This window comes from Cotesia typhae, unplaced genomic scaffold (genome assembly GCF_013202065.1).
Source record: "Cotesia typhae breed Kobodo isofemale line unplaced genomic scaffold, CoteBio_Ctyphae contig_34, whole genome shotgun sequence".
In the NCBI taxonomy this organism is placed as follows: Eukaryota; Metazoa; Arthropoda; class Insecta; order Hymenoptera; family Braconidae; genus Cotesia; species Cotesia typhae.
The window spans coordinates 893,814-920,000 of NW_027423742.1; the positions used below are offsets into that span (position 1 = coordinate 893,814).

Consider the following 26,187-nt stretch of genomic DNA (forward strand, 5'->3'; position numbering starts at 1 on the left):
TGGTAAACGGCTTGAGAGGCCCTCGTGATCAGATACGAGGCCTCATAGTTTTTGGTAAAAATAAAATCGGGAGATACGCGGAGCCTGCATAGTGTGAGGAGTGTGGATCTAGCGCCTTGGTTAGAGTCCCTTTTTGGTGAGTACTCACAAGTTGAGCTATATTATTATTCGCACGTCGCGTTGTCTCCTGACTCAGATAAATTGTTATTGAAAGTTAATATTAATTGTCGAGTCGATCCCGTCGTCAATAAGGGGGTTCGTAGAGAAATACTTTTCCCGAAAACCACGCACTTGGGTCCTCGAATCAGCCAGTATTGACTTAAAATTTATAAGTATATTTTTCAAAATAACCTGACTGAGAAATTCGGGTATATCTCAGCTCAATATTCGCTGGGTGCGTAAGGCATAGTGGGGGACACAAAAGTGATGTCAGCGCCTGCTGCGGACAATACAGAACTACGGGTGGCTTTTTATTATTTATGACCATAAAAATAACACGTGTATCAGTTTAATTAAACAAATTAAATAAAATGGGTCATCAAAGTTGTTGTGTAGTCGATTGCAAAAATACTAGTAGAAATAGTAATTGTAAATTTTATAAATTTCGGGTTGTCAAGTGGAAATTAAATCAGCGAAAAAAATGAATAACTGATGTTAAAAGGCAAAAGTAAGTAATACTATAACCTACAACCGTATTATATGGAATAATATCATATACATATGCATATCGTGTAAGAAAACGGAGGAATAATTTTATTAATTTTTTTTTGTAAAGTATTGATGGGTCGTTATGGTCTCCTGAACCTATGGATGTTATATGCAGTGACCACTTCATTGGCGGTGAAAAATCAGATGTTGAATCAAGTTCTAATTACGCTCCAACTATTTTTCCATCAGTTTATAGAAGACGTAAAGCCAACGAATCCGCAGTTTTGAGTAGGTACGTAAAAAAATTTAGTTTCGATTAAATTATTTAGATTACTTAATAGAAATAATCGATTAAAAAATTCAGACATATTATTCAATATAGTTAATGATTTAGCAATACCTGTTTTTTTTAAATTTTATTTTTAATTATATTTATATTATCGTAATTTATTTATTCAGACATAAACGCTTCATGGACAGGAGAATAATAAAAAAGTCAACGGCTGAGATAGATCCACCGATGAATATTATAGAACCGTCTGTAATAACTGATGAACCTAATACATCCATGAATCAAACGGTGGATCAAGCATGTGAAGCAAATATATATTTCATCTCCGGTGTATCATCAAAAACATTTATTTGTAATCGTTATGCAACCAGTAACAAATGTGATGCTGAGACACAAACAGATATTCTAGAATCTTCGACGTCAAAAATCATTACTAATAATAAAAAATTAGTTAAAAAGGAGTGTGGTACACCTCATAGAACGTTTGTTGACCAAGAAACTCAAATAACCAACACGTTTCAAGGATTTTCATCAATTAAAAAAAAAAGAACAACTCATTGATCTTGCTGGTGTAACATTTGATAATTTTAATTTTTTATTAGACAGAACAAAGCCGCCTAAAAAATGTACCGTTGCTTACAAAGATAGACTGTTTATATTTTTAATGAAATTAAAAACAGGACTTACTTTCTCGGCTCTTGGCGTACTATTTAACGTTCATAGAACAACGATTTCACGAATTTTTTTCGATATCTTGGAACAATTAGTTAGTACGACCGCTAATTTAGTATTTTGGCCGGATATTGATGTTGTTCAAGCAACGATGCCTGAGTGTTTTCATCATAATTACAGTGATACTCGGGTTATCATTGATTGTCCTGAAGTTAATATTGAAATTCCTGCTAATGTTGATCATCGGGTTTATTGTTACTCACATTATAAAAAAAATTTTACTGCGAAGGTTCTCATAGGTATTACTCCAGGAGAATTTATTTGCTTGAAATCAAAAGTAGCTGGTGGTCGTAAATCTGACTCTCAAATGACAATTGAATCAGGTTTATTAGACCTTCTAGAAGATGGTGACATTGTTTTGGCTGATAAAGGTTTTCCGGAAATTAAAACATTTATCGATGCAAGTGGAAAAAAATTAAAAATGGTTATGCCACCTTTTTTAGTGAAAAAATCTGAATTTACAATACAAGATACTCAAGAAACTTACAGCATAGCAAAAGTAAGGAATTCATGTTGAACGGATAATGCAACGATTAAGACTTTATCAAGTATTAAATAGATTTCCTGAAAATCTATTTCATTGTGTAGATGACATTATACATATATGCTGTGTTTTGGTAAATTTACAACCACCTATAATTTTCAACAAAAAAAATGAAGAATATAATTAATTGTACAAAATAATTGATGTTTTTTAATGAATTGGTTAATTTATTAATTTTTTGGTCCATGTACTAACATTGTAATTTAATAAAATATGTAAATAAATATTCTTAAACGTAAAATAAACATCAATGAATAATTTTAAACTTTTATTAACACGTAATAAAACTTTGCTTTTTATATAATATTAATATATAAAGAATAATATTAAATATAACATCTTATCAATTAAAATACAATCATTCAGATGGATTAATAATGTTTTTTCCTGTAAAAGCCCACACTGGAGAGATCTCATTACTTTTATGGTTATCAACGTAAATTTCATTTTCAGCACAACTATCAGTATTAGATGTATCAATGTTTTCATCATTTTCTGTGTTTGATTCTTTAGTCATTTCCATATAAAGAGCAGGTAAATAATGTTGGAAATAAAAAGTTTCGCTTTTTGAAATTACTTTCTTTAAAAAATCCTCATCACGAAGTACTTGTATTAAACAACAACCATCTGATATTGGTGAATATATAAAAAGATCACAAACACTCATCCCACTCACATGCAATTGTATTTGAACTTGAGTATAGTAACAATCAGACTTCTTTAGTTCCCAGGTGCCATTAATAAGTTCTAAATATTTGACATTGCACGAATTATCAGATATATTTATCACAGGTTTATCTTTACATAAAATGGGACATTTAAATTCAACTAGTTTAGAGATACATCCATCCTCTACAACTACTCCATCAAGGCTCGCGCAAAGCCAAGGCTGAAATTTGCAAACTATGATACCAACCCGTTTTACAGTGCAGTTATTAACTCTTTCATATCCTTCTCTTGCAAGAGATTCATTATTTAATCCATACCTTGTAGAAACGCAATCAATTTTTTTTTTTATGTAATATTTCAGACAGTAGACTTTCAATAGTTTTAGTTGTTCTTACTTTAATACTGTGCACGTTTTTACTAGCAGATAATCTTAGTTGTCTAGCAGCGTACCATTCAGCGCAAGTAGATTGTCCCAAAGTTTCACAGCATAATTTGATAATGTCTTTTTCGGACACTTCAATTTTTTCTAGATAAAAATTTTTTAATTTTTGGTCTAATTTAAAATTCGTTTTATATTGAGTATTTTCATCACAATAAATTAGAAAAGTAATTGCACATTGTTCACAGTCTTCTTTTTCTAAATTAATTTCAACTTGTTGAAGTAATGAATCCATGACTCTTTTGACCGTATATAAATTAGTATTTTCAGCTTTTGCTACCATCACTTGTTTTAAAGGAGATTCCTCTAACAGTTTAGATATGTCTATTTCCGGAGCCTCATAACATTTTGCTCTTTTACGGGGAAACATTTCTTCAAAGTGTTTACCCTTTGCATATTCATTTTTTGCAAACTGTCGGGCACTAGGTTTGCCCCAAACTTGTTCATGACTCGTTTTTGATGCACTCTCTTCATGATTAATGTAATAAATCAATGCTGCGACATGTTTGTATTTCTTGCTCTCATAATAAACACAATCACACTTGACATCTGTCACAAGTCGTGTCTCAATAATCTGAAATATTAAAACTATTAAAATAAAGTTTATAAAAATACAAACAATGATAATTGTTGTATGTAAGTATTACAAAAATTCTTATTACATTCAATGATGTGTAAGGCGTTGAATTGACTGATGCTTGTCGAATGACGCGCGATTTAATTAAATAATTTTGATTTAATTTTCGATGTTCTTCAACATCTCTCACGTGCTCAGCCAGGACTAAATTTTTACCTTTTATCAGAGTCTGTGGTTGAAAAATAATATTATGTGTGATATATTGAAAACCCGTTCTTAACACGAATTCCATTTTTTATCGGCAAAATTAAATAAAAAAATTAAAATTTCAGATACATTCGTAAAAAAATAATTATGTTTAAAAATAGACCTATTCGTTATTTTATATATAATTTTAGATTGTTTTTTAATATAAATAATGATTTTTTATTCAATATTAATTTTACAATAAACATCTTGACAGATTTTAACACTACTTAACCTAATTCACTTATTAAGACTTGTTTTAGATGTTGTATTTATTTTACTTACTGTTTTCAGCTGACCCACGGAAAAATTTTTAATTTAATGTACACTCTGTGTAATAAATCACATTTAACACTGAAAAAGAATTTTTGTCAAGTTTATTTTATTTTTTCAATTGCTACGTGGCATCCAATACATGTAAATTTTCTCAAAAGAGTCACGGTAAGTTGTATCGTTAGATGGCATTGAAGTCACGCACCCAGCAAATAGTTAGATAAAATTTATATTTCGTTATCAACGTCGTCGCAAAGTAAACAGTCTACATAAGATCTGGATTAATTATTGAAATTGTACGTGACATTATTATTGTTATTTTTATTATACAGTCCATGCGACAAAGGAATTCGGCTCGGGACTTAGCATTAAGTAACTTGTTTTGAATAAATATCTGTTTATGTTGTTGTTAACTTTTCGTGAGATATAACTCACTTTTTCTCCTTTTCTTTCCTAACACCATTATATTATTTATTTTCCTCTGAATACCTGCAGATTAGCACTGGAAATAAAGGCTTTGTTATTTTTCCCTGTTTGAAAAAAAAAATAACTGGCGTCCAAACGTGCACTAACCCAGCCTGGGAGGCTGCTGCGGTTCTGTTTAGGAGATTGAGAACATCTCCTAAGGTTCCTATTTGTTTTTTTGGTTTATTTTATTTTGGGCGACCGTGACAAATTTCTATTTTACTCGACGTATCCACCATCGCGTCGTTTATAAAATAGAAAAATTTTGTTACATACTTAGCAACGAGGTGGAGTTTAAAATTAAAAGCCCGGAGAGCAGAACCGAAGACTACCCAACCGGACTCGGAAGTAATTACTCCACATTCATCCCCGGAAGTAGTCATCACAGACGAACGACCGTTCGATACCCCCCGAATTTATTAAACTCGGTTCGATCATGATCGACCATAATAATGGGGAGAAAGTCGCAGCAGCCCCAGGAACAAGGCTGTATACAACCATACGAGAAGAACCAATGAAAGATCATTACTACATCACGCGAGAAATAGAAAAAAATTTTCCAACATTTACGGTCGATAGCGACGTTAGTTTTGAAGAATTTGACCGTAGACCGTCAGACTCAAAGACTGACTACACATGATACCCGATAACAATCAACAACCTTTTATCAGACGTATTTTACGAAAATTGCAAGGTCATGCTCGCCATGTAGTTGAAAACATGGAAATTCATTCGGTCCAGGAACTTTTGAGTGTACTTTGGCGTCATTTCAAACTCGGAAATCCACTCAAAATTTCTTTAAGCAAACTAACCACCACTCGAAGAGGTAATTACGAAGCCGTAGAGAGCTGGTATTATCGACTACGCTCAATTCTCCGAAAAATACAAGCCGCGGTACCGGAAGCTGACCGAGCAGCCACGATAAACCAAGCTCACCAACTCGAGCTAGATGCATTTTTCGAATCATTACCATGTAACGGGGTAAAATTACCCTAAATCGATGAGTCACCGGATATCGATAACTATTCGACATAGCACTGGCGCGTCTCGATCTTCGGGCCTAAAGGGAGAATAGGAGGGGGTAGTTTTGGGTTAAAATAGGTGAGCCGTGCAGTGAAAAAGGGAGAAGTAATGTGACCGCCAGACATAGTGAAACCGATCGCATTCGCCTATAGCGTTCCAGAATATCTCGAATATTACACACCGGCCGTTCGTTAAATTTATTATCAATTTAGCGGTTATATTCATATTTCTTCGAAATTTATTTTTTCTGATTCTTGTCACTCATGAACCACACACCACTCTGCAGTTTTCATCAAATTTTTTCTTTGAGAATTGAACGTTCTACATAAAAGTTCTGATATCATTTTTCGATTAATCAACTCATTCCGAAGTTATTCAAGGTCAAAAGTAAATTTATTATTAATTTAGCCGTTTCCTCTATAATCCTCCGAATTTAATCAGTTTTAAGGGGTCTACCCTCTTTAGAATTTTGAAAAAATCGAATTTTTTTGTATTTTTTGAAAGTATACATATTTAAAAGTATCATACTGAAAATTTATAAAGATCCGAGCAGTCTAACTGTACTTTTAGACGACGTTTACGTAGCTATCTGAGCGCGCTAATATGCGGACCCTCGGAGCGGTACGGCCTACCTGCCTTTATATTCATTAGCAGCTGCAACCTTTTTCAGGTATACTGACAAATGTACAATATTATAATATACTATCTATACTGAAAATTTTCATTTATAATAGGTTATTCTCGAAGGATACCGTTCGATTAGAATTTCTCCCTATATTAGTCGTATTTGAAATTTTCAACCATCAGTATCTGTGCTCGTGATAACCGAAATGGACAAGAAAAGTATAAATCAAACTGCCAAGTGGAGACGTCCAGGTTCGAAGCCGAAAAAGCGGAAATTTCATGGAGTGCTTCCACATGACCACGAGGCAAATACAAGTTATGCTAGTGCATCTGCGTTGAAGTTACAACAATCGGAAGATACCAGTTTCGACGTACACGTGGATCAAACGTCGGGATACAGTATTATACAGTTTTTCCTGGTTTTCTCTACGTTGCAAGAGTATTTAAAGTGTAAAACTTGTGATAAAGATATTTCTTTTACAAAGTATGGACAGCGAGGACTCGGTTTTAAAGTTTGTGTTACATGTGAGTGTGGCGAAAGGTACATTAATTCGTGTCACATGATTTCTACTGGATACGAAATTAATCGTCGTCTAGTGTATATTATGCGTTTGATTCTAAAACTATCTTTAACTTGGAATCTAAAACTATTTTTTTTTTTTTTTTTAGATCATCCATTCCAGATATTTCATCAACAGCGCACACTCATCTTTTTTTTTGGACTAGTCTTCTCCCTCATTTTTATGTATAAAAACTGATTACAATAAATATAAAAAAAATTTTCTTGTGTAATCAAATAGTGTATTTTTTAGGCCTAACACTTTTTATGTCCATATTTATGACGTATACCGGTCAAAAAAATTCGTGAAAATAGCCTTATCTTTGTCCGTCTAAAGAGGGTAGACCCCTTAAGGTCTTAAAATAAATTTAAAGCTTATTTCTAAGGTCTTGGAGTTAAAAAAAATAAAACTAGTATCTTTTGTCATTAATGATTGCTATAATTTTATTGAAAAATCATTCTTAAATAGATTGCATATTAAAATATGTTAAATTTTATTTAGGGCCTGAAGAGTTATTCGATTTTCTACGTTTTTATAATTCAAACCAACAGACATGTGATTTTATTCAACATATAAACTGTAACAGGGTTGACCGCTCAGATTGGATCCTTAATTAAATAATTCACTAAACAAAATTAAAAACAAGAATTATTAACAAAAAGGCGAGACCAGGATTTTTAATCACGATTCCTGGAACCGGTCCAGAGCAGAGAGCTTATCTTACAGAGAGAGAGAGAGAGAGAGAGTGAGGAAGGTGAGATCATTTTCAGAAGAAAAAAATTAGTTTTTATTTAACAATATAACCGGTATTTACTTATAACAAAATAAGATAACAAAGTGTACACGCTCACACTCACACACAAAAATTTTCTTAATCCCGACAGTACCCTTTTACGGAGCGTCTATACTGCGGTTTCTAACTAAATCGCGCTGTCCACCGGACTCTCACGCTCTAAGATTGGATCACTCTATTCGGCAAGCCATCAACAAATAGAGTTCGTTTTACACTCTCTATCACGCATTACCCACACTAATCGTCACACACATATCCCACACTCCTTCCCACACGTTGATTTACCTTTTTTTAATTTTTTTCGAATATGAAAAAGAAATTGACAAAAATTTACTTTTGCGAATTACTACATCGACTCAACAAATTTCAGCCATCAACTAATAATTAAATTTATCGGATATTTTCAATTAACAATTTAATTCTTTAAAATCCGAATTTAATCCGACTTATAAATTTTGATTAAAAATTAGTCACGAGTTTAATTCTCAACATAATATAAATCAAATTCTTGTTGATTTTTCAACAATTATAATAAACGAATCTCGGACTTAACAAGCCACGTTGCTAAATAATTGCTTAGGAATTTTTTTACGGTGACGACATAAAATTAACCGGATAAAATTTTTCCGGAACTTAAATTCAATAAAAAATTTCCTCGTGAAATTTCCCGATTAGTTAATTAAAATTTATTCTATAATAGACAAAATTCTCAGTTAATTAAAATCATAAATTTTTGGCCAGGTTTAATAAAACAAATTCTTAATAATTAAAATTAAATAAAATACTTGCGCGCTCAAAACAGACGCCAATTTTTATGCTAGCGCGTGGTGACTTTTGTGACCTTGGGTATACGGTAACTGCGTTGCACGTTTTAAGAATTTCTATTCGATGTTATTTTATTAAACAAAACAGTTGTGCGTTAATCAACTTTCCCGATGTTCGGAATTAATTTGTAACGAGGTAAAACAAAATTTATTTTCCTTTATTATCCTTTGGGTAAAGAATTTGGAATCTGCCAATTGACTGTCCCCTTTTGCTCAGTTTTATTGCTCGCCGGAGTCCAGGAGAACAAAAAAAAGGGTAAACAGAATGTAAACCAAAATTATAGTAACCAGAAAATAAACGAAACTTTATTAAACAATTTATAAGAAAAAAAAAATAGTCCTCTACTACTACCTTTACAAAAACAAAATTTCGCGGTTTCGCGGATTCAGGGTGACCATCCAGTCGGTACCATTCCCCCACACACACTCCAAAAATTCGCGGACTAACTTTTGCGGTTCTGATTACCCCGGTTGCTAATGGGGGTGTCTGGCCGACAAACCCCACCCCCCTATTCGGTCCCTTTTCCCCCCAGAGAGTAAGCGGATGGTCTCCGTCTCACCCCCACCTACTCGACTACGATCACCTGCCATACCTCCGCTGAAGGCCTCGGTACGGGGACTCTCACAAATCTCCCGTGAATTTGAATCACTTACCTTGGTCCTGATCAGACTCTAGGTAGAGTGTTTCCTTTCCCGTTGTCCAAAGAATGGTCTTCTACTGGAGAACTTCACAAGAAGACTGGTTGCTAATCGCCATTAATTTTCCGGCTTTATTATTTTCCCAAAAACTCACTTACAACGAACCGGAATGATCGTTTTTGCCATCTATACGGTATTTACAAACTATCAATTTTAATTGGCTTTCCCTTCATTCTCTATCCATTCGGTTTGCCAAATTCTAAGTTTTCATTTTCGATTCCTAATTATTTTACGTTTTAATCGGCATTTCGTTCATTCTCTATCCATTCGTCGAGTTCCCATACTAAATCTGGCTCGGAACTTATAAAATTTCTTTGCGCTTAAATTAAAATAATTTTCGCAAAATTATTTTTCATACTGAATTTATCACAAAACTTAGAAAAAAAATTAATTCTAATAATTATTTTGGCGATTTAATATTTTCGTCCAAAATAATTATTTCACAAATAATTAAGCAATTTTTAATCACCCAATATTTTTAGGTAACATAATTTTTGTTCTTCGAAAGAACAAAAATTTCCACTGCTGTGAGTGGCTTTTAACAACTTGGGAGTAATTCTCTCCGAACGAACGATTTACGCCATCTATCGCGGGATGGCGGAACACACATTTCAAAAGTAGTTATTTTTTCCATACATTACGCACTAACAAATTTTGGAACAAGTAAACATAATTTTATTAAACAATAAAAAACAAGAATAATTGTCAAGTAATATAAACAAGAATAAGTAAACATTAATCGAGGTACACAAATCGGTGTCCCGACACTTTAAATAAACAAAATAATAATAAGTCCGTGGATAAACAAATAGAATGCTATACCTAAATAAACGATAATTAACTAAATAACCGGTCTTAATAATAATAATACTTTGTTAACAAATAATACAGCCAAAAATAAAATATGAAAATAATATCTTTTCGACAGTTCCGGCCGGCTTAGTATCAGGCGAACATGACGAGTGAAGAGTAGGTATTCCAACTGCCGCTTCGCTGACTTGCTCGCACCTTATTTCGCCGTCTACGCGCTCACGCACACCATCTCACTCGCTCCCTTCGTAGGTCACAAATTATAACTAATCAATTAATAAAATTTTATAACAATTAACACTAGAAGGTCCTTGAGGAATCCTCGGGTATAAACCCCCTTGAGGTACTCTCAACGAAACTAGCGAATAGAAAATTTCAATTAATTAATCACTGAATTATAAATGTTAATTATTGAGAAAAATTAATTATTAGATTAAAAAAAAATTGAGAAGTAGTTGGATGAGCCGAGTATATGATTCCGCAGCTCATATATATAAAAAGTCTCAATATCTTGTAAGATTTTTGAATTTGAAGAAGACTCCTTTGATCCAGATGTTTTCCTCCTTTGGACTTTTCTGCTGGCACTTGTCTTGATCACTCAACTACTTCTGCCGGTTGGAAAATTGTTTGCTCGCATGTAAACCCCAAAATACCCCCACTTAGTGCTAAATGGGTCCCGAAGATCGGAACGCGTCAGTGCTGCGTCGAATAGTTATCGATATCCGGCGACTTATCGATTAAGGGTAATTTTACCCTGTTACAAAACATTCATGACTAACAAATATTATAAATCAATTTCTTAAAACTTATATCAAATTCAAAATGTATTACTTCTCATAAATTTGATTTTTGTTGTCTAAAAAAGATTTTTCACGTTTACATGTAATTAATTTTGCTGAAGAATGGTCTTATTGTAATTGGGATATCTCTGTCGATGTTCGCTAACTACTTGCAATAAGTACTGCAGTTGTTGCTCATCTTTTGAGAGGTAATTGTTGTATTCCTCAATCAAAGCAACACCTTATTCAGCTACATCATAAGTGGCTTTTAACGCATTGAAATATTCTGAACATTCCTTATATGAATTATTACTGCACCTCGTTGAAATATTATCCTCCAAAAAATCACATGGCAAGTCGAATTTTTTTTAATAGTTCTAGCGAATTTTCGGTGACACAGTAACTCAAATCTTCTTGTAATAAATATTCAAGATTTTGCTCCATAATCTCATACCTTTGACACATTGCTGTAGAACTTTTCCGATTTTGATTTGCCGCAACAATTTTTTTCTTTACATCAGCAGATACATTATTGTCAAATAATGAGACTGTGGTCGATTCTTCATTTAAATACCACAAGTGTTCAATCATTTTCTGACAAGCTCGTTGTAATACTGGCAGATCAATATTTTTAGAATGAATCAAATTCTTCATAAATTCTAATTCATTATTCGGTGCTTGGATAGCAGAAGTTCAATTATACTATACTTTGATATAAAATAAAACCACAAAAGTACAAATTCTGCGTAAATTGTTTTTTTTTTTGAGCTGAAAGTTTAAACTGATCACGAAATAAACATAATATTAACCTGTAAATAGCCTTAGACATTCATCGCGCATGGTGCATGGCACCAAGCCGTTTGAAAAAAAATGATTTTTTATAAGAACTATCAAGGAATACTAAACATAAAGGTGAAAGTTCTTGATAATCATCTTGAGGCTGTGACGTCTAAATAATTACAAAAAACAATTAATCAACTGTAATTTAAAGGTCTAAAAGTCTTAATAAGAGTAACAAACTGTTTGTACCTGTAGGCAGTTGTTAATGAAAGTAACAATTTCAGCTTTTTTTTTCTATTAAAGTATTCGCTACAGTTTCATCCTAAATTCCACTTTTATAATTGGATTGATCAACTTTGTCCCAGTAATTTTCAAATCGAACAAATATTGGAACATTAGGACCAATGTCGTCTTCAAAAGAATTTCTAAAACTCTTCTCAAAATAATCCCCAATGTTTGATGGCGGCATGGAAGCCATACTAATTCTCTGCCAACTTCTTTTTCGATTAAAACACAAGTTCCTTTGTAAATACTCACATCACAAAGAGATATAATGATAAAATCAATCATACAATCTTTATAAAAATTCAATGAATCATTCCAGTATTTACAGGTGGCGTATCAAAACACAATGCTTTCACGTATGGAGCAACTTCCTACTGATTCAAAGTGTCAATAACAGCAAAAGTTTGTTTAAGAGCACTTCCGTCGTGAGCTATTGGAACTCTGAGAAGTTGATCAACCCCAGAAACTGATATAAGAACTGCACTACGGTCCGCAGTTTTCGTACTTGCGATATCACTAAGAAATTTACTGTTCCGATGCACTACATAACGGTCGTCTTTGTGAAATTCGGATTTCAGATCCTTAGCGATATCTGACCTAAATTTAATTCACGTTCGGTAAATTGTACTGTCACTCAGATTAAGAGTTGACAGATTGATTCCTACACGTTTGTCCGCAGCAGCTAAAATGAAAATAGCATTTCTGTGAGTCACTTGTGATCGATTAAGTGCTGCACAGAGTTCAGGTATCATTATATTAAATTTTTGAGTTTGTATCGGTTGGCTAAGTTGACTTTCAAAATCAGATACAACAGCAGATATATGACTTGACGTTGTTGCTGATGGGTTAGATTGAAATAATGAAGATTTTTGAATCACTAGAGCCACATGAGCGTCAGGTTCGTTTGTATCTAAAAATAATTATTGAAAGTATATTGCAACAGTAATACATGAATAATTGAAATAGTAGTTGATCTAGAATTTACCAACAGACTCTGCGTCCAATGGATCTTCAGTATTTTCCGCTAAGCTCAATTAAACAACATTATCAATCAATTCGAATCTACTTTCTGATTGCTGACCTGATAAAAACAACTTTTTAGCATCAGTAAGGTATTTTTCGACATTTACTTTGGCAATAACGAATAGATTCGTCAATTTTTGATAAAAAATTGGTTAATTTTTTGTTCTGCATATTTTTTTCTACATGTTGGGATACCAGCTTTAAAATGACAATTTCAAAGTAACTGAATATCAATATCTATAGAGCTGACTATCATTGACAAATTGTTTTAAGTACTTCGAAAATCGATATTTGAACTTTTTTGTAGAGCGTTCAACTCTCTAGACAAATGTTTAATGGAAATCGCAGAGCAATGTATGGTTCATTAGTTACATCAATTATATATAACAAAAATGAGAAAAAAAAATTAGAAATACGGTAGACCCTGAAGGCCATCCGTGCAACTTCCCGCTAATTCCATGCCTAGGTGCATAAAACTGCACTAATGATGTTTTTGAGCTCTTCGAGCTCAAAAATACAATTCATGTGTCATTTTGAGCTCTTCGAGCTTAAAAGTCTGATAAAAGTATCATAGAACAATATTCTTTAAATTTCCAAACCGCACTAACTTTTAAATAAATCAACTGATTTTCACGCGGTTGACAGTATTTGACGCAATTTTTTTAATTTCATGATGAATCTTCAAGTTTGAATTGATAAAACTAAGAAATTTGGAGTAATTCCAAAAAAACACTTTTTTTTTGTTCATGATATTTCTTGAATGAATTGACCAATTTTGACCGGCTTGACGACAATCGACGTAATTTTTTCATGCTAATAGCTGATTAGTTTTTGAAATCGATCAGTGCAGCTGTTTAAAAGTTATTCCAAAAAATGTCGGAGTTATGTTAAAAAAACCCTTGTTTCCAAATATTTTATCGAGGATAATTCTCGAACCAATCAACCGATTTTCCCGTTTTTGGCGGCGATCAACGCGATTTTTTAAGCTCTAAAATTATTCTACATCATCAAAAACGATCCGAGAAGAAATGATGAAGTTATGTCAAAAAAACACTTTTTTCGATTTTCTTTCGTTCACGATATCTCTGGGACAAATCAACCGACTTTGACCGGATTTGCGACGATCGGCATGGTTTTTCAAGCTTACGGACGGATTAGTTTTTGAAGTTGATCGATAAAGCTGTTTAAATGATATTCCAAAAAAACCACTTTCAAAAATGATTTTTTTCTTATTTTTTTTTGAGATTTTTAAAGATTTCTTAAAATTTATCGGTCTGAATCGGTTCAAATTATCAGAAAATCGAAGTTTGAGGGAACTCTTTAGAACGCCGTTTAGTTCGTTTCGATCGGTTCAGTCGTTCAAAAGTTATAATCGGGTCACACACACACACACACACACACACACACACACAGACACACACACACACACACACACACACACACACACACACAGTGACAACATCGCGGGAATAGTCTGGGAAGCTTCCTAGGACCTCAAAACGTCGAGACCCGATGAAAACTCGATTTTTTCAAAACGGCGTAAAACCAATAACTTCCCGATTTTTGAAAATCTTTGATTTTCTTAGCCGGAAGTTAATAAATTTCGGAGGATTGTGAAAAATTTTAACCTGTGCTATTTTTAAGGGAAATAAAAAAAAAACGAGGTGGACAACCTTAATACTAATATCGCCGACACACAAAAAAAAATTATCTGTATAGGCCGTCCAGCCTTCAATTTCGAGTAAATTGCGAAAAACCCCAAAAAATATCGAAAATCCCTTGTTTTGGCAAGAAAAAATATTATGAGATCTAAGGCAAGCATTTTTACGTATTTTCATCTTTTAAATACTAATTTCGATCGTATTTTAATCATAAACTTCTTTAACTCTAAAGAAATAGTAAAATATCCTTAAAAACTGTAAAAATCATGAAAAATTGGAATTATCTTGGTATAAAAAATTTTTTGGACCCGGATTGATAGAGATTTTCATGTAATTTAATCTGCTTCATCTGATTTGGAAGTGTTATTTTAGATTCATTAAGCACTCTAAATTTTTGTAATTCGTCACTAATTCTTCGACTATTGTTCTATTATTTTCACTTTTATTATTTCCTAAACAGTTCTGACACACATTTTTTAAACTTACCCAAGCTGGTTTTTCCGTATCATTTATATTACCTATAAAATTAGCATCGTAAAATAGAAATCTAATTTGGGGTCCATCAAAAATTCTCTCTTTTAATTTGGCATCACTTATCGCTGGAAACTTTTTTCTCAAGTGCTGAAAACAATCACTATCCTTGTCCAGAGCTTTGACATATTGTTTTATGAGACCTAGTTTGATGTGAAGTGGCAATTGCAAATGGTTTGAAGGCTTAATTAAAGGTGTTCGTATTACATTATGAATACTGACATTTAATTGCACTTTAGTAGGCCATTCTTTTTTCACACAGTGATTCTTTCTGTCTCTGCTATCCCACAAACATAGATAGCAAGGATATTTTGTGAACCCTGATTGTTGGCCTAAAAGAAGTGTTGCGAACTTAAAATCCCCGCGAATTTGCCATTGGTGTTCTAAAGACTTTATCTTATCCAATACAATTTAAAAACTTAAATAGCTCTCTTCAAGCTTCGTCGAATGGGCTATTGGAATTGACGCAAATACGTTTCGAATGTAAAGCAAGACAGCTTTGAGACCTCTAGTGATGACTCTGTAAGGAGTCTCCACTTATCGTCTTTAAAGATGTTAGGTTTTAATTCATCAACCAAGCCTTTAACTTTGGAACAGTACAACACCGAGTTCTTATCGTCCTTTGCGAAAAACTTCCGAAATTATTCTTCTTATTTCCAATAAAAGTAAGCCGTTACCTTTTTAGCTAACAAATTTTTATTTTTTAGTCTTGATGCCAGTAATTCAGCCCCATCCTTAGGCAAACTTGAATCTCATATGAGATCATTTAGTTCTTCTTGATTAAATGTTTCAGGGTCTTTCTTTTTCCCATCTGGCATGAAATCTTCATCTTCGAGATTTTTATCTTCAGAAATTTCTTCTTCTTCTTCTTCTTCTTCTTCTTTTTTCCATTGGCACTTCTTTTTCCACTTCCATCTCGTCAAGAGCTTCGGTTTCATTAATAATAGCTGTTTTCTGTGGCTTAACACCTAATAAAACATTGGCGTACTGTATTTTACTTTATAACAGGGTAAAATTACACTAAATTGATGTCGCCGAATATCGATAATTATCCGACGCAGCACTGGCGCGTCTCAATCTTCGGGCCTAAAGAGAGAATAGAAAGGGGTTGTTTTGGGTTATTATAGGTGAGCTGTGCAATGCAAAAGGGAGAAGTAGTGTGACCGCCAGAAAGTGTGCCACGGAAAATCAATAAGGACCAATCCTCGGAGTAGTGACGAGACGAAGGAAGCCAACTACAACTAGGACTTCATCCTCAAGCAGTGAGTTAGATCATGGTATTATTCGTCAAGTTATCAATAATTACTCTGTGGGAAAGAAGTGGACCGCGGTTTACCTAATACTCGGTTCCTTCTCCTTCTAAATTATTAATTGGATCGTTTAATAGACAATTGGGTATTTGCATGATTTTGATATTCATAAACTTTTGATATTTTTACATTCTATATAATTTTTTAAAATTTTTGAAAGAAAAATTTTTCGATTTTGTTCTTAAAAATTTAAATAATTTAATAAATAAAAGTGGTCCTAAATGACATAAAAGTCACGTGATGTGATTGGTGTGACGTCATTGTGCTGTTGGTAGCGCGTATATTTGAATGAACATTTAAGTCATGTATAATATTTTACATTGCTAAAAAACTTAAAGTTAAGTTTTTTTCAATTTTAAGTTTTATACATCCTATGTGAATGTGTTTGGAGGTTATGAACATGTCAATGTTGTTATACTAAGACTTTTGAGAAGCATCAGTTCAACAGTGTAGTTTGTGATTATCAACGAATTAATAAAAATGCCTCGGCGAAAAGTGGATCCTAGTTTTAGTGAAGCACGGTCTGATAATTTACCGCGAGTTGATGCATTCATGGTTGCAACTTATCTCGCTAGAAACTCTGATTTTGTATCAGCAGAAATGAAAGGAGCAAAAGCTAGCATGTTCGTATATCTTAATACAGCTGTTTATTTAGATATTAGTTATAAATAAATCGGTGCTTTTTTATCAACAAGTTCATAAAGTATTCATTAGCTGTTACATAAATAATATTTATTTTAATATTTTGAATTATAGATCTGGGAGAAAGTCATATGGAGATGCAGCCATTGAATATGTACAAATTAAGCTTCAGGGACCTGAATGTACTCTCAAGTGTCTTATTTGTCCTGAACACAGAGTACATAATAAATCATATAGAGTGACTGTAGTTATAAATATTGTTGATGAAGAAATTTTATTGATTCAGTGTCATGATTGCGCCGCATCGTCAGGTAAATAAAATAATTTAACAATATTCAAGTAATAAAATCATTGCGGTTATTGTTTGTTTCAAAATTTCCTGCATAAACATTCATATCTAATACACACGTTATATAATATGCTAAAATAAATATTTTGATAATATTATAACCAAGAATCACTTCTTATTATACCTTTTTTAGGTGGATGTAAGCACTCAATCGCGTTTTTAATGTGGCTACACAGACGATCGGAAGAACCATCTCCAACTGATGTTGAATGTTACTGGCGTAAATCAGTTTTATCTCAAGTTGGGTCAGCAATCAAATTCATTCGAGTGACAGATTTTGATTCTGAGACAAATATTACTGCTGTACCTAAGTCTTTCAATACTTTGCAAGAATTTGTCAATAGAACAAAACAAAAAAACGTACAGAGCCAAATCTTGAAGTATTTCAACTCTGAGAATACTGAAAAAAGCCTCTCAATACACAATTTATTAGTGGACTTTATTAATTTAGGAGGAACATTATGCGATAATTTTATACAATTTAGTGCAAATCGAATGTCTCCTGACTTATGTGATAATATAGAAAAGGAAACTCAAAACCAAGCAGATTGTGATCTTTGGTTTTCATTGCGGTATGGACGAATAACAGCGTCGAAAGCTTATGAAGCATCCCGCTGTAATACACCTAATGAAACGTTAGTAGAATTGCTAGTTGGAGGTCAAAAACTACGCAATACAAAAGCTATGGAACGAGGTAAAGAGCTGGAAGCTACAGTTTTACAACAAGTTGAGCAGAAGTTGAAGCGTAAATTCCAAAAGTGTGGTTTATTCTTATCCCAAAAGCACCCGTACTTAGGAGCTTCTCCAGATGCAATAGATGACGAATTCGTGGTAGAAATTAAATGCCCGACGTCTCAAAAAAGCTTTCGCACTTATATTGACACTGACAATTACAATAAAATTGCAATGAAATATTTTATTCAAATGCAGATGCAAATGCTTTTCACAGGAAGAAAAAAAGCAATGTTTATCGTAGCAGACCCTACTTTTGAAGAAACACGGCAATTCAAATCTATTATTATTGATTATGATTCACAAGTAGTTGAAAAATTACTAAAAGACCTAAGTAAATTTTGGAAAAATTGTATTTTCAAGCGTTTATTTAATTCATTGAAATAAAATAAATTATTTAATAAAAAAAAAAATACAAAAATTGAATTCTTAATATAAATATTACATTTTTATTGAACAACAACTTTTAAAACTTATGTTTTTTTGATCAATGGTCCTTGTAGATTAGTTAAAGCTGCGGTGATTGTCATTATATTATCCATCTGTGGAATAAGTTTAATATTTACACATGAATGAGGTTCGCAAATTTCAAATTCTCGTATTCTTCTTATTAATCTTTCAATGTGAATACGGAGACTCGCGATTCGTTTTGTTGCTAACACTTCATCATGACTTGGTTGCTTCTCAGAACTTACTGTTGGTGGTCTAATTAATGTACATTTTTTTTCAACTACAAAATTTTCTATGTGTTTGAAGCCTCTATCAGCCAGTATAGCAGCGCCTGGTTTTAAACAATCCAAATATCCAGATTGAGAAACTATTTCAGCATCCGATGTTCTACCACCGAATCCAGGTGAAATAAAATTAACTATGCCATCAGGTGTACAAGAAATTAAATATTTGACCGTATTGCATTTTTTGTATTCAGACCAGGTTAATGATTGTTTAACAGGATCTGTTGACTTTTCAATTTCAATTTCTAAACAATCAATGATTGATTCTACTGCTGCATAACGGTTTCGGAAACTTATTGGCAACTGAAGTTTAATTCTTGCTGATGAAGGCCATATAATAAAGTCTTTTAGATATTCTGCCATGACTGACAAAGTCTTAGTAAAGATACGACTTATATTAGAAGTGGACATTCCAAAATCATCAGCTAAAATCGCAAAACTCTCATTCAATCTTATTTTTTTTAACGTAATAAATATATCAATGTCACTTAAATTAGCCATACGTAAAATATCGATAATATCCATGCAATCACTTGGAATCCCGATGTATTTACGAGGTGACAGCCGAATTCTTTCAAATGTTTGCTTTAAATTACGCTTCTGAAATTCTTCTTGTTGAAATGCATTTTTCCACTCATTTTCTGTACTTCCATTTGATGTTAAAAAATTATCTGATGAAGTAGGGAATGAACTAGCCGTTGTGTTAGAAGATAAATTCGTAGTAATAGGTGAAGGATTCAATAATTGATCATTATTAGCTGGTTGAGAAATAAAATTATGCGCATTTATATCATCAACCAACTGCTCCATTGGAGATGATGAACGATCTTTAGTCACAGGTTTACATTGAACTTTTACACTTCTGTATGAACTCCTTATTTTTACTTGGACACCAACACTGGAGTTTTTGACCTCCAGTGGCAGGGGGATCGTCACAAACATTGGATTTATTCTTTAGAAAATCTTCTGGTGTATTGAAATTTGATAGGTCAGAATGTAAATCGTCCATTATACCTCCTAAGTTTTGATCCAGCCGTAACTTGGCAATATTTAGATCCATTGCTTCAGTACCTACTTTATCAACTTTCATTGAAGGAGCTTGAGGATTCTCTCTACTTCCATCACCCATGCTTAATGATTTTGATTGCTCAATAAATTTATGAGGTATAACATTATTCCTCATACGTTTGTTACCACCAACTATTGTCCATTCCAGCCAATTTTCTAAATCCACTTTGAGCTAAAATGAATAAAATTCAACATCAATTCATGCAATGAGACGAAAATCACAAATTTAGGTTATGATTTTATGTAAACATTAAAATAAATTTTTAATAAATACGTCAAAATGATCTTCACAACAATAAAGCCGAGTTGATGATGAATAATGAGTTTTATTTCCACATGCATCTAACCAATTTTTCCGTTTAACAGAATTTAATGGAACATTTATAAAAATTTTTTCTGGTGTCGATTTACCAGTATTTCTACACGTTGGAACTATACACCAATAAAACTCATTTTTTGACGACATTTCGAGTAATTAAATAATTTTATTTTATTATAAACTACACAACCAGATCTTTTTTTAATCAATCACAATTAACACAACAATTGTTTACACCTGCCACGTGTTTACAAGAGATTGGCGCTTAAAATTTCAAATGAAATAAGCACTATGACGTCACATACACGAGATGGAGCTACTTATTCATTTAAATATCTGCATTTTTTTATTTATTAAATTATTAAAATTTTTAAGAATAAAATCGAAAAATTGTTTTTCCAAAAATTTTAAAAAATTATATAGAATGTAAAAATATCAAAAGTTTATGAATATCAAAATCATGCAAATACCCAATCATTTGATTAATCAGAATTCGATAATATTCTTTAGTTTGAACTAAGTGATTTTCATGAGGATCTATACCCGAAAGTCATTCAGTCGACCATGAGGAATAAATTCTTATAGCATTCTTAGCGAGAAATTTTAATGAACCGAAATTAATCAATTTAGTTTAGTTAACATCTAGAATCATTTTATAAATTTTTTTTTTTTTTAATTTTATTTGAAATCGCATAAACTACTGAGGTCATGAGTAATTTACTAGGGGGGAACTTTTTGAGATTGGAACTCGTTTTTAACTTTTGTTGGGGTCAGCAGAATAATACACTTAAATATTGAAAATATTCATTGGTGTACGCCGGACTCGAACCCGGTCCAATGCATTTTGGAAAGCAAGGGCTGGATCCGATAGGCTACTGCGCGCCTTATTAGTTGTTATAATTTTTAGAATCAATTAATTAGGTAAAACCAATAATTAATTTTTATGCGTGAGAGAAAAAAACGACAAGTGTTTTCTCACGGAATTTTGATCGAGCGTGAGTAGAATCTTACATTACAGTAAATCCGATATACCCAAGGTCAAAACAACCAAACCAACGAACGAATGTTCTAGCATCTAAAATTTGAGTGTGTCGACTTTTTTTCTATTTTTGATGAATGACAATTTTACATAGGGTTTTGTCGAAAATTATGTTAGGAATTATTAATTTAATTAATCTACATTGCGAACTATTTTATCCTGTGTTGATTAATTAATTTGAACTTAATTTAGTGAAATTTAGACAATTAAAAATTACATTAATTACTGAAAATTAATAATTAACTGCGTGGACGTTTAGTCCAGGAACTTAGTTATTTCGTTAAAGAATTTCACTGAAAATTTAGTTATAGTCAATTAATTTTCGTCGTCAATTTTTATGATAATTTCGAATTAATTATTAAATTTATTGTTGAGATTAAATTAATTATCAAAAATAATTCTGTAAATTCTCAGAAAGGATAATTGTTATATCGGCAGATTATTTAGAACTCTGTCTTCATATTTTAATCTATTCATTCAAGATACAGAACCTCTTGTAATTAAATACACCGGCATACAAAACAAAATAGTGGAGTGTACTTCGGACCCGACCTACCTACTGACATGTCCTTCGACCCGCTGAATTCAAATTTCAAGTCCGTTCAGTCCGGTCACCCTCCAGTTTTGAATTAAATGCAAAAAACCTGAAAAAAAGGCCCAAACTTGCAAACAACTGCAGTCACAGCAATGAAAAAATTTTTGTGGATCCAGATCACGTATGATTTTTGTATATTCCAAATAACTGAATCGAAATCTAGAAGTTAATTAGCCCGGTGAGCCGTCTGAATTAAAAAAAAACGAAGAATCTAAAAAAATGGCAATAAATCATTGAAAATTGAAGTTTTCGAGATAAAAATTTTTTTGGACTCGGATTGAATTTGATTTTCATGCATCTTGTTCAGCTGGGTTTGAATCTGAAGTTTTCTTGCCCTGCTAACGTTTTATAATTTAAAAAAAAAAAAAAACTGGAAAGGTGTCAAGAGACGAAGTTTACAATTGCTGACTATATCTTACAATAGCTTACGATAGCAAAAAGTATCGTGACAACTTTTTGTGAGAATTTTTTCCATCTAGCCCCCTTTCGCAACTCGCCAAAACCTCAAAAAACCCAAAAAATCGAGAAAATTATAATTACAAATATGAAAAAAAAAAATCTATATGACATGATCAAATACTTTTCTTGTAATTTTTCACGCATAAAATACAATTTAACAATCGGAAAACATGAAAAATTGTAATATCTATAAAAAATAACGTTTAACTATATTAAGGAGAACGATTCTCTCGAATTTTTATCGAACTCTTTTGTTCTCAAACTCACGTCTATTTTTTCGCTCGTCATTTAGAACACTTTTTCTGCTTTTTTGCCTTCGGGCTTTTTGTTACAGATATCAGTTGCAAGCGCCTTTTTGCAATCTTTTGAGATTACTAAAAATTATCGAAATATTGTCAATTTGAAATTGGAGATAAATTTTTATTTTCCCAAGATATTGTGTTGAGATTATGTTCTATCTGGACGTGATTTTAGTTGATTATTATTCTGTTCAAGTGATATCAGCTTACAGTGTTATCAAAATCTACTGTCACTGCCACATGCTAACGTACTGCTAATACCCCATAGGTGTCGCCACATGTCATAAACTGTTATCTACAAAATTGTCAGTTTGTTGTTTACATTCTTAATCTGATGGCCCTGTTATGATTTGTGTTAGGTGTAAGAGAACTGTAACTAAATCTGTTTTCTGCAAAATCCGCAAGTCCGCATAGCATCCCAGTTGTCACAAAGAAGCACTAAAAACTAAATTACCAAATAGTTGCTGCATTACAGCGTGTATTACGCCTTCATCACCGATTGAGTCAACTTCTACTGCTCATATACAGCCCTCACGTTTCAACTTTCGAAGACCGCCCAGCGTTTCTAGTGTTAGCCTGCGAAAATCGACTCTGTCTAGCACATCGACTCAGTCTAGCTTCAAATCATTAACTTCCTCTCCAGGAACGCCGCCTATGGTATCTGTAGGAGAGGATTCTGTTTTTTTCCAACAATTGCCTCAAATTCTCCAAAAATAACTGAATCCTTACAGAATAAACCAGATTGTTCTAAATTAAATATGGACGAAAAAATGAATTTGTTGCTTGATATTTCGTTTAAAAACAGTCAACAAATACAAAATTTCTCAGAAAGCTTAAGCAAACTTAGTGAGGATATAAAGAAGTTGTCTGATAAATTTGAAATGAGCAACGATAAAATTACCAAGCTATCAGAAGATTTAACTACTATAAATGGAATGTTAGCTGAGGTCTCGAAACAACATGCTTCTTCCTTAAGACAAATCAAGAAACTGACAGATAATGTGTCTTCAAATACCCAGAAATGCGAAGAAAATTTTAATTCTATTGTGTCACTAAATTCTAAAATGGATTTGCTTATAAACTTACCTAATACTCATCAACAACTCGATTCTTCTTTTTCGTCACAATTATTGGTTTCTGGTGTTCCTGAGACAGTGGTGTCTGAATTATCATCTTCGACAATTATAAAACAAAGTCTGGATAAACTTGAGCTTTCTAACCTTGAAAATGACATCCTGAACATTCGGATCTTAAAGGGAAAGAATGATCATTCAAGAAAATCATCATTTACTTCATTTATTGTCAATCTTAAATCACCGCAAATCCGTGACCATATTATTGATACCAAACGTCGCTCACAGAAGCTGTTAGTTAAAGATATTTTCAAGACTAATGGTATTTCTGCATTTGGAGGACAAGTCTTCATAGTTGAATTCCTGCAAACGGAAACCTATAAACTTTTAAAGCTTACCAAAGCAAGAGCCAGAGAAATAAGCTACAAATATGCATGGGTATATAAAGGTATTGTTTATACCAAGAAGAACGATGACTCAGAAAAGACTGTCATTCACACTGTTGATGATTTAAATAAATTAGAATAGTCATCATTAAACCAGCCTACTATTTCTCCTACTACTCTCGAATTACTAAGTCTTAATATTAATAGTTATTTAGCTCATGTAGCTGAATTTGAGCATCTAGTTGCTGAAACACAGCCTCATATAATTTGTGTGGTTGAATCCTGGTTAAATCCAAAAATATCAATCTCACTTGTTGATTATTCTATTATTTGTCGAGATAGAGGATTATTAAATGAGTCCGGTAGTTACATCAGAGGTGGTGGAGTAATTTGCTTCATTCACAAATCACTAACATCTAAGGTTCTATACATCTCCGAAGTACGTCACTTAAATTGTCCAGAGTTCATTGTTGCTGATATCACTCTACCTACAGGGCATCTGTTATTACCGTGTATCTACAGAAGACCACTAGGTGATTCACTAGACTGCTTTATTTCTCAATTCAGTAAATTTTATCCACATTACAAAAATGTTCTAATAATGGGCGACTTAAATTGCAACCTTATGAAGTCTGATCGAGCCTCAACTCATCTGAATTCCTTCATCAATGACTCTGCTCTTTTCTGCATTCCCTATGGACCAACTTTCCATACCTCTGAAGTCCCAGATGTCCCTGGTTAAATCGTGAGCTGCGAATTGAATTTCGGGAACGTGATGCATTATACAAACGAGCGAAAAGAACAAATAATCAACATCTACTTGCTCTTTATAGAAGTAAGAGAAAACTCTTAAAAGCTAAGCTAAATGTTGCGCGAGATGGCTTTCTTGCTAACTATTTGGAAGAACGTCCTTCTGGACCCAACATATGGAGCAAATTAAAGCGTGTAGGTGTTATGAAGACAAAACAATCATCTCCTCTTGAACATTTTTCTCCCGATATGCTAAATGACTTTTATGCTGAGACTTTAACTAAGTATCCGTCGTTCAGTCTTGACTTCATCCAAAGCCTTCCACTTCATGCTGTAAAGGAAGTAAATTGTGAATTCAAGTGGAATCAAATAGACATTGTTGATGTTACCAAAAATTTACAGTTAACTCTACAAAAATCTAGCGGTAAAAGCTCTGATGGTCTCGATTTAAAATGGACAAAAGATCATCTATCGCAAGTATCTATGTTCCTAAAACAAATCTTTAATCGATCAATAGATACTGGTCTATTCCCTTCAGCATGGAAATCCGTTTTCATAGTACCATTAAATAAAGTGACACCACCTAAATCTATGTCTGACACTCGACCGATAGCAAATCTATCGCACATGGCTAAGGTGTTTGAACGGATTTTAGCAAATCAGGTTGTGACTTATCTTGAAACAAATAATCTTCTTGATGATTATCAATCAGGATTTCAAAAACACCATAGTACTCAGGCAGCACTGCTTAGATTAACTGATGAAATTCGGCTAGCAATAGATAATGACGATCTCACCTTCCTCATTCTGTTTGACTTTACAAAAGCTTTTGATTGTCTAAATCATAAAGTTTTATTCAGAGCAATGTATGTACTGGGTTTCTCTGTTGAATCAATCACATGGTTTCATTCTTATCTAACAAGAAGATCTCAAGCAGTTGTTGATTCCACAAATGCCCCCTCAAGATGGGTTAGTACTACTTCAGGTGTTCCACAGGGATCAGTATTAGGTCCAATTCTATTTCTAATAGTTATAAACAATGTGATCAAAAAGTTAAAATATTGCAATCATGGCTTATTTGCAGACGATAAATGGGCTTACTTGCATTTCAAGTTATATCATCTATATGAAGCAGCTTCAAATTTGAGTACTGAT

At 32.9% G+C, this 26,187-nt stretch overlaps 2 protein-coding genes across 2 annotated transcripts in view; both read left to right on the plus strand.

The window, feature by feature from the left end:
• Nucleotides 1-26,187, plus strand: part of LOC141526507 (uncharacterized) — a 1,028,588-nt gene that overhangs the window by 471,684 nt on the left and 530,717 nt on the right. The gene's annotated exons all lie outside the window — the stretch shown is intronic.
• Nucleotides 16,995-18,624, plus strand: LOC141526482 (uncharacterized). The gene is made up of 4 exons (XM_074241517.1): nt 16,995-17,210; nt 17,344-17,540; nt 17,712-18,579; nt 18,621-18,624. The coding sequence occupies exons 1-4, from the start codon at nt 17,068-17,070 to the stop codon at nt 18,622-18,624; spliced, it is 1,212 nt and encodes a 403-aa protein (XP_074097618.1). The 5' UTR covers nt 16,995-17,067.